The sequence below is a fragment of the Castor canadensis genome, chromosome 16 (genome assembly GCF_047511655.1).
Source record: "Castor canadensis chromosome 16, mCasCan1.hap1v2, whole genome shotgun sequence".
NCBI classification, from domain to species: domain Eukaryota; kingdom Metazoa; phylum Chordata; class Mammalia; order Rodentia; family Castoridae; genus Castor; species Castor canadensis.
Genome location: NC_133401.1, coordinates 51,024,574 through 51,040,600, shown reverse-complemented (window position 1 = coordinate 51,040,600; position 16,027 = coordinate 51,024,574). Strand labels below are relative to the sequence as shown.

At 37.0% G+C, this 16,027-nt stretch overlaps 1 protein-coding gene across 8 annotated transcripts in view; it reads right to left on the bottom strand.

Annotated features, from left to right (window-relative positions):
* Positions 1-16,027, bottom strand: part of Dmxl1 (Dmx like 1) — a 132,795-nt gene that overhangs the window by 82,153 nt on the left and 34,615 nt on the right. For all 8 annotated transcript variants that reach the window (XM_074057012.1, XM_020168526.2, XM_074057015.1 and 5 more), the window contains 10 exons: positions 13,717-13,906; positions 12,255-12,423; positions 8,703-8,915; positions 5,604-5,854; positions 4,811-5,495; positions 4,601-4,722; positions 1,767-1,856; positions 1,583-1,685; positions 557-676; positions 58-279 (listed from right to left, as the gene is read on the bottom strand). In XM_074057012.1, the coding sequence (XP_073913113.1) occupies positions 58-279; positions 557-676; positions 1,583-1,685; positions 1,767-1,856; positions 4,601-4,722; positions 4,811-5,495; positions 5,604-5,854; positions 8,703-8,915; positions 12,255-12,423; positions 13,717-13,906 (2,165 nt within the window). The remainder of the gene's footprint in view (positions 1-57; positions 280-556; positions 677-1,582; positions 1,686-1,766; positions 1,857-4,600; positions 4,723-4,810; positions 5,496-5,603; positions 5,855-8,702; positions 8,916-12,254; positions 12,424-13,716; positions 13,907-16,027) is intronic.

Sequence of the window (16,027 nt, the reverse complement as noted above, 5' to 3'; positions counted from 1 at the left end):
AGTAAACACTCCTGGTTTACAAAGTTAGATACATCTCTTTCCACAAACCAAACCAACCTGCTGATGGCTTCACACTTATTATCTCCACTCCTTCTGGCAAGGGAAACTCTTGGCTATACACCATTTCAGAGAGAAGAGACAACTTGCTTGTGCTCTGCAGATTTGCTCTGCAAGCCTGATACTTCTGTGAAAACGGAGATATGATCTTCTCTGGAGAGGAAGAATAATGTTCTTCTGGTTGCCAAACTGACTCAGATATTTTTGTATCTACTTTTTCATCTATAAAACATAAGAAAAGAACCAAAATCTGGGAGGAAGTTCTAAAAAGATTAGAATTATTATTTTAAAAATTGAAAAAAAAAACTGTATATATGGCAAAATAATTCTTTACACCAAGAAAATGAGAAAAACATTTTGCTTTTTGTGTTAATGGAATAAACTATAATAATCATCATTGTGTAAGAATAGCTTTAGGAAATATGCCCTAAGCTATCTAATCATGTATAATTTGTCAATATTTGGGCCAAATTAAAATTACAAAAAATAAAAGACTCACCCAATGAGACAGGAATTGACTTTAAGTGTAACTTCCACATGTGTAACAGTGAATGGTTGTCTTGAGTACACTCTATTACAACTAGGTAGAACTTTTCAGAAAATCCATTAGTTGAGCTGCCTGTGGGCATTAGTGACAGTATTCATTATTAACACAGATAAAGGAGATAGCTTACTAAATACACCAAGTTAAAATAAAAGGATTTATTTAGAGAAAGAAAATTAAAAGTTTTTAAAAGTTTTAGCAAGGGTTTATTTCAGCATAACAGGATAAAGTATGGAGAATTGTGGGTATGGAGAAAAAGAAACATTTCCTATTCACACAGGAAATGGGAGCAAAGGCTGTAGACAATTAAAATTTTTTACCTAGGATTCCAAATGCAAAGTGGCATTTTAGAATGTATTCAGCTTCTTTACTGCATGAATTTGTATTAACTTAAAATTTTAACAATTATATGCACGCTACGCTTACATTTCAGTTTTTATAGGCTTAAAATGTCATATATTACAGTCATCAGTATTGAAGTATTCACAGAGATTAACCATACTAAGTGGAAAATTTCTAAACAGGAACTATGTGATATATACTTTAAGTCAATAAACCATTATGAAAATTATGTTGTGAACTCTGTCAAAGTATGTAAGTTCCAAAATGGAAACACTTCTATTTATGATGCTCATCTATTGGCCAAAATTTAAGTATTAATAATACAGCACATTTACTATTCAAGAAATTCCTAGCTACTTAGAAGCTGAAATCAGAAGAATTGTGGTTTAAGGCCAGCCCAGGAAAATAGTTTATAAGACCCCATCCCCAAAATGACCACAGCAAAATGGGCTGGTGGTGTGCCTCACATGGTAGAGTGCCTGCTTTACAAGCTGAAGACCTGAGCTCAAACCCCAGTATCAGAAAGAAAAAAAAAGAAAAGAAAAATCACAAATCTACACAGAACAATTTTAACTTGAAACAGTATTTGAAAAATACCAATACATCTTTATTAAGTGCCTAACAGAAGTTCTTCATTACCTGTATCAGATAAAATGTTGTCTTTCCCCAGACTTTTCTTATCAAGGTTATTCAAAATGAAGTCTTCTTGAAAAACATGAAGCAGCTGGGTTTTTCTGCCATGCTGAATGTAAATAATACCAACATCATAAGTTGATATGTGTGTCACTTACCTAATGCTACAGATCAGAAAAGTAATACTTACAAGCTTGGTAATGGGATCTAACGCCATAATGCATCCTGGCCTGGCTGTTGATTGCTGACTGACGATGTTAAACACTTCCCCAACATATTTCTGTTGTTTGAAAAAATTGATTATCTCCTTTAGCAAACAACTAAATTCAAAAGTAATTAGGCACAAACATAAGTTTCAGGCATTATAATTTAATTATAAATAATAATTAAGTTCAAACAGACCTAAGTATAGTTATTTTCAACTACAAACATTCTAGGATTTTATCTTAGTTACATAAGAATGAATAAAAATTATGGCTCAATTGTTATAGACAAAAGCAAAAGCTAAAGCTAAAGAAACAAGCTGACTTATAGCACATACAAATATGCTGATCTCGAGTCACTATGTCCTGACTAGTCAAGGTCACATTGCTAAATTCAGTGTTCACCATATCTAATCAGCAGCATTGACCCTGGTGGTTCCTCCCTGAAATACTTCTTCATCTGGCTTCTTCTGGATAGCACATTCACCCTGTTTTTAACAATGTAATACTCCAGCACTTAGTGCTTCTATTGCTTCATTTGTGACTATACTACCTCCCTAAACAGTCTCACCTACCTGTACAATTTTACACTTATCTGCTGACAACTCCCTATGTTATATCTTCAGGTCACACTTCCCGCACTTCCAGAGACCAGCTTACTGTGTGGGCTTTATGAATGACTCACAGGCATTTCGAAAGGAACATAACCCCCCAAAACTCTTGAAATCTTCTGCTCTCCAAAACCTGTTATATCCTTCCTTATTTTAACTCATGGCAAGTCTATTTTACCTACTGCTGACACAATCATGAAGTCATCCTCTTTTTCTTCCCACATGTGATATCCAATCCAATGCCGTTTAAAGCAAATCTAGACCAATTCTTACCTCTATCATCAGCACTTCTACCATTGAAAGCCCCTTTGCCTCTCCTGGTCTACCACAGGAGCTCCCTAAATTGGTCTCTCTGAATCTACTTCCACCTTCCCATGTGTAATCAATCTATACAGCCACCAGGAAGACGCATTTAAAACCCACTGGCTCTCCTCAATGGTGTTCATGTGGACCATAAGGCTCACTTTCTGATTCTACCAGCCATTCTACTTGGCTCTCACTGCAATGACCTCCCTGGTATTCCTTTATATAACCAACATGTGCTGGCCAGCCCTCTTCCCGGGTGACTCTTCCTTTATCCACAATCCTAATTCCCTAGCCTCCTTCCAGGTCTTCACTCAAATGCTATCTCTTCCTTGAAGGTTTTTCCTGATCATCAGCTAAGCTGGCATTCTCTACTTTTTCTGCAACACTGCTTCTCTCCTAATGATTTGCTAACTAACATTTTTAACCTGTTTTTTCACCCCATCTTACTGCATTAGGCCACAAGTTCTATGGTATAAACTTGTTTTTTTTTTCCACATCTAAATTCTTAGCACTTAAAAAAATGCCAGATAGAAGACAACTCTACGTGTTTCTACTGTAACACTATATATGTGTTTTAGGAAACTGTGTTCTGCAAAATCATGCATTAAAAATAACTTATGTAATTCAAACAGGATTGTAACAAACCACTGATGCTAAACAACTCACTAATCAAGTATTAAGAAAACATTAATTGATAGCTGCAAAGATGTCTTGAGTCTCTTAAGCAGGAAGCCAAGTACAGCTGAAGTCTGTCTCTGGGGATATTAAAAAACAACCAAACCAGCCAGGTATGTGGCACATGCCCGTGATTCCACACTTGGGAGGCTGAGGCAGGAGTACTGTGAGCTCCCTGGATAGCTTAAGCTATATAGTGAGACCTTAAAAGTGCTAAAAAATAATGCCTTTAAAAGCACTAAGACCAGCTGGGCACAGGAGCTCAAATCTGTAATCTCAGCTTCTCGGGAGGCAAAGATCAGGAGGCTCTCAGTTCAAAGCCAGACAAGGCAAAGTTTTCGAGATCCCATCTTAACCACTGGCTGGGCATGGTAGCAAGCCCACCTGTCTTCCTAGCTATGTGGGGAAGCACAAATAGGATCGTAGTTTAGGCAGGCTCAGGCATAAAGTGAGACCTGATCTCAAAAATAACCAACATAAAAAGTGCTGGCTAAAGTGTTAAAGGACCTGCCTACTAAGCACAAGGCCCCAACTTCAATCTCCGGTATTGCACTCCCTCCCTCCCCCAAAATGCACTACTAAAACCAAAAAAGCAGAAATCTAAGGTGATAATGCAGTTGGTAGTTGGTGTTTCTGAGGCACAGGAAGAAGTGTGACCTCTCCTAAAGGAAAGCGTCACAATGATTGAAGGTTGAAAGGACTCCTGCTCAATGACAACTACACTGAGGGCTTAAGATTAAAATTTTGCTCCTCTTACCTAGAAAAAAACTACAAGTGAACCAATGTAAAATCTACACTACACTCCTGATAGACCCCATTTACCTATGAGCAAAGAAATGTTACAGAAACGTGTCTACGACCACACCACCCTGAACGCGCTCGATCTCATCTGAAATGTTACAGAAATATGCATTGTAGGAGGCTGAACTCTTAATATGTGCACACATATTATGTGTGTGTGCGTGTGTGCTGAGAACTGAACACAGAGCCTCATGTACATTAAGTGTGTGCTGTGCCTTTCTGGCATAGACTCTACTTTCTGAAGGAATGAAATGGTTTCTTTAGCTTAGGCTCAATATAAAGGTACAACAGAATGAAAAAAAAATAACAAAGATACATGTGTTTATCACAAAATTATGTCGTAATTCTAGAACATGCCTGATAAGAACAGATAAGTATCTAAAAACATTATATTTAATACTTCAGCCATTTTAAAAGCCATCACTTACAGAAATTTCGGGGTTGGAAAGTTCACATAAAAGCTTCTTGGCATCAATAACAGCTTCATATAGCCTCAGACACTGGCCATCACTTGCCACAAAGCACGCACTAGGAGAGTTGCAGTATGCACCTACAAAGTATTTACAGACATGCGAAACTTAACCTTTTAGTAATAAAGTCAGAACATCTAATATTGAACTAAAAATCAGAATGCTTACCTAGACAATAACTGGGGATGAGAGTAGGGAGCCATGCCACATTGGAAAAGGCAGAAACGTGAAGAGAATTAATCCGGGCAAGCTCAGACACTCCTCCAGAAAATGACAATGGCCCGACTGGGTCAACCCTCCAGAGAATGAGCTCACTATACACTGCATTGGGATCCTGAAATGCCACATCAGCAGTGCTTTTATTTTGTGGTATCAGAGTACATTCTTCAATATTTATAGCATCACAAGGTTTCTTTGGATTATCAGTACCTGGTGTCCTTAATGCATTATGGTGTGATGTTGTCAGTAACAATGGTAACACTGAGTGGCAAGCTAAGTCATTAAGATGGAAGCGATGACCACAATATCTGGATTTGTGAGAAATACTAAGAACTGTAGAAAAAGCAGATTCCTCAGCAAAACTGACCAGCCACTGATTCAGAGACCCATCAGCATGCTTTGAAATCATCATAACATTAGGGGTAAAAATACTTAATTTTAAACTATGAGATGATTTATTTTGACCAGAAGAGATAAGCATTGATGTGGAACGAGTGAGGCCGGAAGGTTTCTGTCTCCCTTGCTGAAGAGCCAAGTCGACATTCTTGGTACAGGCATACATCACTATGCTTTTGCAAAGGGAGCTGGCATCACCCGTGGGGAAAGCTACAGGAATTCTGGAGACGAAGGACACCTGGAATTCAGAAAGAAACCAGTACAGCACATGAAATGACAGAGACAGACATCGCAAAGCAGTTTTCCCATAAGCATGCACTCTCTGGACAGACTATCATAGCAGTACCTGGACTTGGCGAAACATACCAGGCTGGTACTCATCCAGCCAGTCCACATGCCACACGAGTAAGGAGCCGTCCATGGGATGGATACTGAACAGCATGTCTGCGTTCTCACTCCACTCAGACAGAAGCACTTCGATCTCCCGATCAATAGCTGCTGATGACAGTGGTGTGCAGCTTGAGCTTGGTACTACTTTATCTTCACCCAACTCTTTCTCATGATTTGTTTTCAGGTCATCAACAGCCTCATCCATTTCTACAAGAAAGGAGTTCAGGGATCAAGTAAACAGAATGACACTATTACTACACATCAAAAGCAGCTTTGTGAAGTATCCATATTAACGCTCAAAGAGCTGCCTTTCAAAACGACTTCACTCTGGAAATATTAAGTCCACTGGAATGAACTTGGAATCCACAAGCCCACAGGACAGAGTCAATGGACTACTGAAAAGGACAAAGAGTGAGAAGCAAAACAGGCAATGTGTAAAGTAACCACTCAACTAACCCACACTGAACTACATGACTTCTCTGGACCTCAGGTTTCCTCATGGCAAAATGAGAAAGAGAAGCAATTTTTGAAATATCTGATTTCACTACTTTCTCTTTCTTCATAGTACCAGATTTATCCAAACCTTAGTGTGGTGAGAGTTGTCCTCTAGTGTATGCATTTATAGCTAACATGAATAACATTATAAAACCACCATTTTATTTTATTTTTCTTTAACTTCAGATTCTTTTTTTTTAAAGTAATAAATTGTAGTTTAATAACAATTCTTTTTTTTTTTATTCATATGTGCATACAATGTTTGGGTCATTTCTTCCCCTTTCCCCCTCCCTTACCTCTCTGTCCCCTCCCTCTCCCCCCCTACCCGCTTACTACCAGGCAGAAACTATTCTGCCCTTATCTCTAATTTTGTTGAAGAGAGAGTATAAGCAATAATAGGAAGGACCAAGGGTTTTTGCTAGTTGAGATAAGGATAGCTATACAGGGAGTTGACTTGCCATTGCTTTCTTGTATATGTGTGTTACCTTCTAAATTAATTCTTCTCGAACTAACCTTTTCTCTAGTTCCTGGTCCCCTTCTCCTATTGGCCTCTGTCGCTTTAAAGTATCTGCATTAGTAAAACCACCATTTTAAAGAGATACATGTATGGGGCCCAATTTCCAGATTTCCTTGAACACATCGGTAATTAAACATAAACTTGTATATCAACTTATTAATACAGGTAAATACAAATATATTCTCACATCTTTCAACTTCCAGCCCCCCTGTACCCCTCCCTCAACTGTACCTTACAAATATAGAGCCTTTCTTAAAAAGCACTTTAAAAAAATGTTTTGACTATTTACCAGATTTAAAAGAAAATAAGCCAAGACACACAAATGATTAAGAAAATGAAAAATGACAGAAATTTGGGCAAAGGGCATGAAAAGTCAATATCTGAAGAATTGAAACATAAAGGAGCTGGGCATGGTGATACATGTCTATAATTCCAGCACCCAGGAGTCTGAGGCAGAATGATTTCAAGTTCAAGTCCAGCCAGGGCTACATAAATGAGATCTTGTCCTAAAATAAATAAAATGAAAGGAAACAAAATAAATGTAATAAATTAATAAATATTTTTTAAAAAATCATGAAAGTTTTTGTTTGTTGGTTTGTTTTTTGCAGTACTGGGGCTTGAACTCAAGGCCTTCACCACTCCAACAGCCCTATTTTTGTGAAGGGTCTCGTGGAATTATTTGCCTGGGCTGGCTTTGAACTGTGATCCTCCTGATCTCTGCCTCCTGAGTAGCTAGGATTACAGATGTGAGCCACTGACACCTGGCAAAGATATTATTATGTTTAATTTATAACAAGAAAATGCAAACTAAAAAAAAAAGCAATGTAATGAAAAATCCAGTGTTGAAAGGATGTGAAAAAAGCACATCTGGATACACTTAGAGAAAATAGAAACTGGTAAAACATTATCAGAGGGTAATTTATCTGACGTTATTGATATTAAAATCTATGTTTCCTGATAATTCAACATGAAGGAATCTATGCTACAGAAAAAACTCACACAAAGATGAAAAGATGTGTCCTTGGGCAGGTATTCGTAGTATAGCAAGAAATTATTTAAATCAATTCAAATGTATACCAACAGAAGAACTGTTAAACTTTCATCTCAAAGAACACTAAAATTAGCGAGACAGAAAACCTCGCATTAGTCAGTGGAATTACAAGTTGAAGAGCATTATTTTTATTTAAAAATGAACATCTGCAATACGATGTTAAAAAATTGCCTGTATACGTGTGTGTACAAACACTGAAAATGAGGAAACTTTATATCTGTGTCAGTACAGTTTTATTTTTTCTGAGAATCATGAAAAATCTTGTAATTGAAACTTTGAGACTAGTGATGTAGCTCAGTGGTAGGGGCACTGGTGAGGTCATGTTTTCAATCCTCAGTACCAAAAAAAATCAAAGAAAACAAACCGATAAAACCAAAAACAAGGACAAAAAACTCTTCAAGCAAACTAATTTCTGAACCACAGATGGCAGTAGAGACGGCAAGTTATACACCTCAGTAATACTCCCCAGTCCTTGGTACGTAACATCTATCCAGTCAGGGTCTACACTGGGTTTCTGTGACTGACTCTTGCTGATGGAATGAGAATGTAAGTGAAGTATGTCAAGGCTGAGAGACAGTTATACCTTCTCCTCTTCTCTCTCTATACCACCTACAGGATGATTGCAGAGACACACTTCTCAACTTGAATGCACAAGTCATCTGGAAATGTCACTGAACTGCAGGTCCAGCTGCGGTAGCTCTGCATAAGCCTGACGCTACACATTTCTAACAGGCTCCTGGCAGAGCTGACACCAGCAGTCCACAGTCAGTCCTTTAAATAGTAAGGTCCTAGAGGCTGATAAAACCTTAAGAACAGAGGACCCTGAGTTCTTAATCACTGTGTGGACAGGAAATTTGCACTGGGTTTACTAAGTGAGCACTATGCCTTAGGATCTGGGCTTTATTCCTGACAATAGCCCATCTCCACTCTGAGGCAAAACTGTTGGTATGTTGAGCACAACTACACACTTTTCATTCTTCTTAAACCCTTACCTTCATCAGACTTCACATCTGCCTGGTTAGCGTCCTCTACACTGGCCTCAGAAGATGGCTGTTCACAACTCTTTCTAAGCTGCTGTAAAAAGACTTCCATGGACAATGTGAAATGCAGCTCTTTGTTGTTTAACCAGTGCACCACAAAGGGCCCGCTCGCCTCTCCATTTTCACTTAGACTCAGAGACGTGATAGATGGAAGAAGTGGAATGTCTGCAAAGAAAACAAATCACAAAATTTAAAATTTCCCATTCTAGCAAAGAAAATGTTCACATCTCCTATTTTGATTATTGACTATTACACACTTATTTTTTGTATGAGACAGAGTTCTCCACTTCTTAATTTAATGCAATTTTATTTTTGTTTCTTAGACTGTTTTAGAGCAATTTTAGGTCCGCAGTAAAACTGAGAGAAAAGTACAGAAACACTCACACAGCTTTGGTTCCTACATATGCACAGTGTCTCCATTTTCAACATCCACTACCACAGTGATATTCTTGTTACAACTGATGAGCCCATACTGACACATCACTGTCCAGAATTGTTGCTGCACATTCTATGGATTTGAACAAATTTGTAATAAAATGAAAATAAAAGATAAAATTATATATTCTAGGTCATATAATTTAATTATCCATGTTTTCTTTAATCCTAACAAACAGAAGAAACAGAAACATGGATAATTTGTAGATGTGTTTAAAAGAGTATCTTGTGAATTATCAAAAATTATGGTAAAAAGCATTCTTCAGCCTGACTGGCAATGGAAAATGCTGTTATTAATGCCAAAGGAACTAGTAACTTAGGCATCTTGATAGTCACATTATGTTTAATCGACAGCCTCACTCTTTAACTTGTACAATGACCTAGCCACCTAATTCCGAGATGGACATTGCTTATCTATCAGCATCAAGACAGAAGTGAAGCAGTATTAAACTGAGAATCCCTCCTCATGCTCAAGGAAAGGATTTAAGATAGACCACTGCAGCTAAAAAATAATTGTTCCTTGGTGTTGTTTTTGATATAACTGCTAAATCACGTATATTGAGGCACAAATCCAGGCAACATGACAAATGACAATTGCTAATTAATACAAGTAAAGAAAAATTTAAGTCTATTATTATTAAATCAAATCTGGATCATGCTGGCATCTGCAGATACATAAAGGCTAGAGTAGATTCAAGGAACATAATTTTCTCCAACTAAAGATAAAAGAAGAATTAATTGAATTGTCTGTTCAAACAATGTGTCTATTGTTAGACACCAACAGAAAGAATACTATAGGAGATAAATGGTAAGGGAAAAGATAAAAAGAACCTTTCTCCTTTCTGTTCTACTAGAAACATCCAATCCAAAAGCTTCTGTTTATTACCTACACATTCCTTAGGATAATTACTTGATTAATATTTATTTATCACTTACATGATCATGTACTTCACAACAGCAGGATGATACCTGTTTTGATTGCCACTGTACCTTCAGTTCCTATCACTATCTCTAGTCCCTATCCTGGTATAGACTAAGTACCCAATAAAAGCATTGAAGGGCTAAATCACCAACACATTATTCTTGATTGGACATACATTAGTGCCACGGCTACCCCAGAAGCTGTAGGTAACATTTCTCATATTGACTTGCAGTCACTTCAAATGAGATTAGCAATGTTTTAGGAGACTGTACAGAGGACAGAAGGGATAATGCTGGTGTTTAGCAGAAGTATACTAGCTAAAGGAAACTCCACCTTCTTCTGTGTCTTTACCTCACCCAAAGAATTTGAATAATGTCATTTCTATAAAAAAAAAATCTTCAGGGTAAGTATAAGAACTAGAACTGTGAGAACATGTTTTTACCAACTCCTCTAGTCTAGTCTAGTGATGGGGGAGCAAATGTGAAAACAAATATAAGAGCTGCGCTTTGAGTAAGACATATGGCATGTGGAAAGATAGCCCAACAGATGGAATTTGGAAGGAATTCTTTAGGGTCCAGTCTAGCTTCTAGTAACACTTGTTTTGACACGCTCTCCATTTTTCTTAGCAACCTATCCTTACTGGAAGATAGTCAAGGAGATGCCACGCTAGAACATAGGGTCCCTTTCTCAGGCCTTTTCCATCAGTGTGAGAATTCAAGCTTTTTTTTAATTCTCATAATCTTGCTCTTTCTTTGTAAATTTAATTTCTCTGAGGTGCTGGGGATCAAACCTAGGGTCTCACGCTTGCTGGGTAGGCACTTTACCACTGAGCTGCACACTCCCACCCCAATACTGCCCTGTACTCAGCAAGAAATTTCAAAAATTACTCCACTAGTCTTACATGTAACTATGTATTATAACTAACAACATAATCTTTTGAAAAAGGTGATAATCTTTCCAAGGCTATAATTTTTAACAAAGATCATTCAATATTCTCCCATTTATATTTTCTTGGTTCATGGGTACTTTTAGAAATAGTACTGTCAAACAAGTAAACACTAAAAAGATCAAAACATACTTTTCATTCTCACTACAAGAACCTCAACATTTCAACTTCTCAGAGCACTTCTCACCTTGATGGATAAAATTCTATTCAAGTAACTAATGGAGCTTATTAACTTATTGCTATGTTTTCCTGAAAAATGCAGAATGAAAACAGCTACATGACAATAGGCTATGCTTAACTGATGCTTAAGAATTTTCCACAATATATATAATAATATAATATATTCTAGGGTGAGGGACTAAAATAGAGGTGAATGGAGGCTTTTACTTCAACACTTTCTACAGATGGTGCTTATCATGTGCAAATATTATCTTTAATTTCTTAAAGTAATATTTCAAGATTCTACTTTAAATGCCTCAACTGTGACTACTGCTTTTTATACTCACAAAAAAATTCACTGCCAGGCACTGGAAGCTCACTCCTGTAATCCTAGCTACTCAGGAAACAGAGATCAGGATCATGGTTCAGGGCCAGCCCTGGCAAATAGTTCCTTGAGACCATATCTAGTAAAACCCATCATGAAAATAGGGTTGGTGGAGTAGCTCAACTTCAGGCCCCAGTATCGCAAAATAAATAAATAAATAAATAAATAATTTATTAACGTGATAAGAACTTAAATCTCCAAAGTCATAAGTAGACCCAGGTATTCTAGATCTTTCAGTGTGTCTAAAAATATATATATTTTACTAAAGGTAAGTGTCTTACCTTTAACTTCAGTTATAACTTTTGTAATTCTTTATGAAATGAATCCAGAAATCAAGTACCAAGCTCAATGGTTTTCATAACTAGAAAGTGACTATAAAGTACTACTTCTGTGGCATTAAGCATTACCTCAAATCTCAACTTTTGATAAACTAACAATAAATCTCAATGGTTTATCAAGAGCTTGTGCCATAACCCAAACCATTGCCCTCATAAGCAAGTAGACAAACAGAAACCAGTGATTTGGCTACAATGAAAACTTGGCACCAAGGAAGTCACCTCCAATATTTACATCTTTAATAGCTAACAGTATAAATGTATTAGTTGTAAAATCAGTTTACTTGACTTCAAAAACACATTGTGAGCTATGCTGTGTTACCTGTGGCAGGGTTGATGCTGGCTGCAATGTGAAAGTGGCACAGTGCATTGGCATGCAGTGGGGCATTCCTGTGGACATGATGAGGATCCTGCTGGTGAGGCAGGTAGCCGGTATGTGCTACGAGGGCAAGTGATCTCCTGCGGCCTCTACGAAAAGGCCTCAGGTTTACCTGTGTGAGCAGAACAAAGTAAGGGGGAATGGTAATAGAACGGAGGGGATGAGCATGTGCAAAGTACACTGTACACACGTATGGAATTGTCAAGATGAAATTCCCAAGAAATATTAACACATGCTAATTCAAAAATAAAATAAAACATAAAAAGTAAAACAAATGCTTACTTTGTTAGGTCATATGAGTTTACATAATAAGTGTTGTAAGTTAACATTTTTCAATGTTTGCTTAGCAAATTTGAATCCTGAAGATTAAAGCCAGAACTTGAAAGTACCTGGACTCCTCTTTTAACCTGCACCCAATATTTGCAAATTTTATTCAGTTTATTTTCTTAAAATTAATTTCCCGAGCTGAAAAGTCAGAAAGACATTTTCTAATGATGTTTCTGTGAACAGAGACATCTCTGTATAAACTGTTCTCTTTGTCTACAGCTTGCTTCCAGGACGTGAAGAGTTCCACATTACCATCACACATTAGAACGTTTCCTAATTATAAAGCATTTTCACAGGGATCATCTCATTTGATCCCATGAGCAAGCACTGCAAACACTGTGTCACTTCACTTTCACACCATAAAAGTTTATATGGACTTCAAAGTCATCTCACTAGTAAGAAGCAAAGCCAAAAGCAGAACTCTGTTCAGATTCTTAGTCTAGGACTTCTTTCAGCTGTTATTACTCTATTGTTGAGTATACAATGCAATGTACATTTAATTGTATTCTGAACCATCAGAATACTACTGAAACTTCAAAAATAGATGCTCCACAATCACACAAAGGATTCAAAGATAAACTCTTTTAAAATCACTTCTTGTTTTAGATATTAAGAAAATAATAAGTGTATTACTATTCTATCTTCAATTAGTCCCAACGTCAAAAACTCATTTTTTCTTTCAATATTACTTAGTAAAATAAAGACTCCAAGTTCTGGTGGGTCTAAAGACAACAAATGGCAGAACAGCACATGATAAACAAGTGTATACCACACTCTAAGGGAAATAACTTTAACAATCAAACCTATGCATTCTCAGATTTTAATTCACTTTATATACATCGGCTAAGTCAAGAATAATAATGTTTATTACTATTAAGCCAAGATTAACTTCAATATTATAGGTAGTTTTATGCAAAAGATAAAATCCTCAAGTAAATTTTTTGAGATGAAACCAAAACACCTGAGAGTTGTTTTCCTAAGACACAGACTGTTTTATAATATTACTGTTACAAAAAAATTAAAAAGGCAACTTACAAAAGATTTTAAAACTTGTAGAAATAACAATGAAAAAACTCACTTCTAAAGCATTTTGAACTCTTTCTTTGCTGGAAGCATTTCTCTTGAAGTTATTTGTTAAGTTAATTGGTTCAGACCAATGGTTGCAGTCGCCTCCATACAACAAACAATCATTTGGTAAAAATGTTTCTACCCAAAGACGACATACATTATCTCTGCAGCAAGTCAACAGCACATTACATACAGAAGCCCTAGGGAATAAAAAGACTTTAGAGGAAGAATACAAATTTTAAACACTATCACAGATATTCTGCAATGTTTTTATGACTAAATGCACACAGCCAATGTAACAATGAAGATGTCTCTCTCTCTCTCTATATATATATATATGGGGAGGGAGAGAGAGAGAGAGAGTGCTCATTGAAGTAAATGTCTGTCAACCTGTTTCTTAATTGCCTAGAATTTACTAGTTCTTATTTTCATAATCTAAGATTCTTCCTACGTATAAGGCTGGCAGAGTGGCTCAATTGGTAGAGTGCTTGCCTAACACGTGAAGCCCTGAGTACAAACCCCAGTACCACATTAAAAAAGAAAAAAAATTCTTTCTACATCTAAAAAACAAAAAGTGAGTGAAATCAAGCTCTAATCCCTCAGTTGACAAGCAAGAAAAATCTACATCACCTAACAATATTTTTTATTTATTCTGAGGACAGGTATTACTCAAATCATTTCATAGTGTTTCTTTTTCACTTTTTGCACAGTAACTACTTAGTATATGTACCCTCTCCTTGACTACCTACACCCAAGAAAGAAAATCCAAGAAAAAATCAATACTGACCACTCCCTCCTTAGTCATCCTTAACTTGCAGTTTATTTCCTTCTTGTAACTACCTCAAAGTAAAAGTAAAACTCAATTAATCAGTATTTTAAAACTTCATGAGCATCCAGAGCTCAAAATCTGAATCCCATCAACAAGAACTACCGACTACAGGTAACTTAGCAAGTTAAAAAAAAGAAAGAAAGAAAGAAAAGAAAAGGAAAGAAAACAAAAGAGTCACAATATCTTGTAGTTGGCACTTGTTCCAAAATATCTACCTGATTACAAATAAACCAGCAGTAGAAGACTTTATTAGGAAACAGTGTGTTCAAAAACAGAAAAAGAAATCACTTGCTGGGATACAGATCAGTAGTGAGCACTTGCCTAACATGTACAAGGCCCAGATATCCAGAACTAAAAGAAAACAATTTAAATCCAAGAGAAAAAGAAATCATTTTTTTAAGCATGTACATGACTTAAAAAGAACATATGGCAGAAGAGATGAGAAAACAGCATATTTTGTCTGGGTTGCTCTCCTTTTCAGCTTCCCTCCCCCATTCTCTCATTTCTCTGCCTCTGGCCCTCTCTTCCATCTTTCTCCGTCTACTCTCCCCTGCCTTCCTCCACCTTCCCACCTCTTCTCTGGGCTCCTCCTTCCTCTGAAAATGCTTTACTCTTAGCCTCTCCAGGTCACCTTCCTTTTCTACCTCTCCTCCTAATATCCCTCTCTTTTCTTTCCTTCCTAAACTCCTTGTGCTCCTCTCCCTCTTTTCCTTCCCTCAGGCTCATCCCTCACCTGCAATGTTTTTTTATCCCTATCTCAGATTTTAACATATTCACAGATTATGGCAAATATAAAGAAAGTAAGCAAATAGAAACAGAAGAAAATACACCACAAAAGTCCAAGGTTCAAATTGTTGATGAGTAACTGGAAAGACTTATAAAAAGAGAACAGCAGAAGGGAGTGACTAAAGGTCTGAAGAGAGCAAATAAAAGAGGCACAAGAACTTAGACAAGAGGAACAAAGCAAGCAAGGAAGGTCACAATTCACAAACATGAGAGGGCTATGGCCATGATGGACACATGGCCCAGTGTCTCTCATCAGGACACCTTAGGGCTAGGCAGTGTAAACAACTGACTGGTGACATACAAAAGGTGTGAACGAACTAACTACCTTGACGGGTTTGAGGCATTTCTCTGGCACTATCTCCTTCCCTCACTTCTTTACTAACATATCTTTTCTTCAATGGCATCTCAAATTCATGTATAGTTAACCACCCCGCACACACGCACAAATAGCAAAAAAAATTCAACAGGTATAACTTTATAGAAAGCAACCATGTGATAGGTAAAGTGTCCCCAACACCTGTCCTATCTTGATATAATAACAAGCTAAGATGGTTTTAAATTTTTATCTGCAGCCAACCTTTAGGGGTTCTTGCAGGGCATCTCCAAACCTTCCAACTTGTCCTACAGCCACCAAGAATTAGCAAAGAAGTAAATGCTCATCACAAAAACACCCATTCTTCTCAACCTAGCAGTCCCTCTGCATACA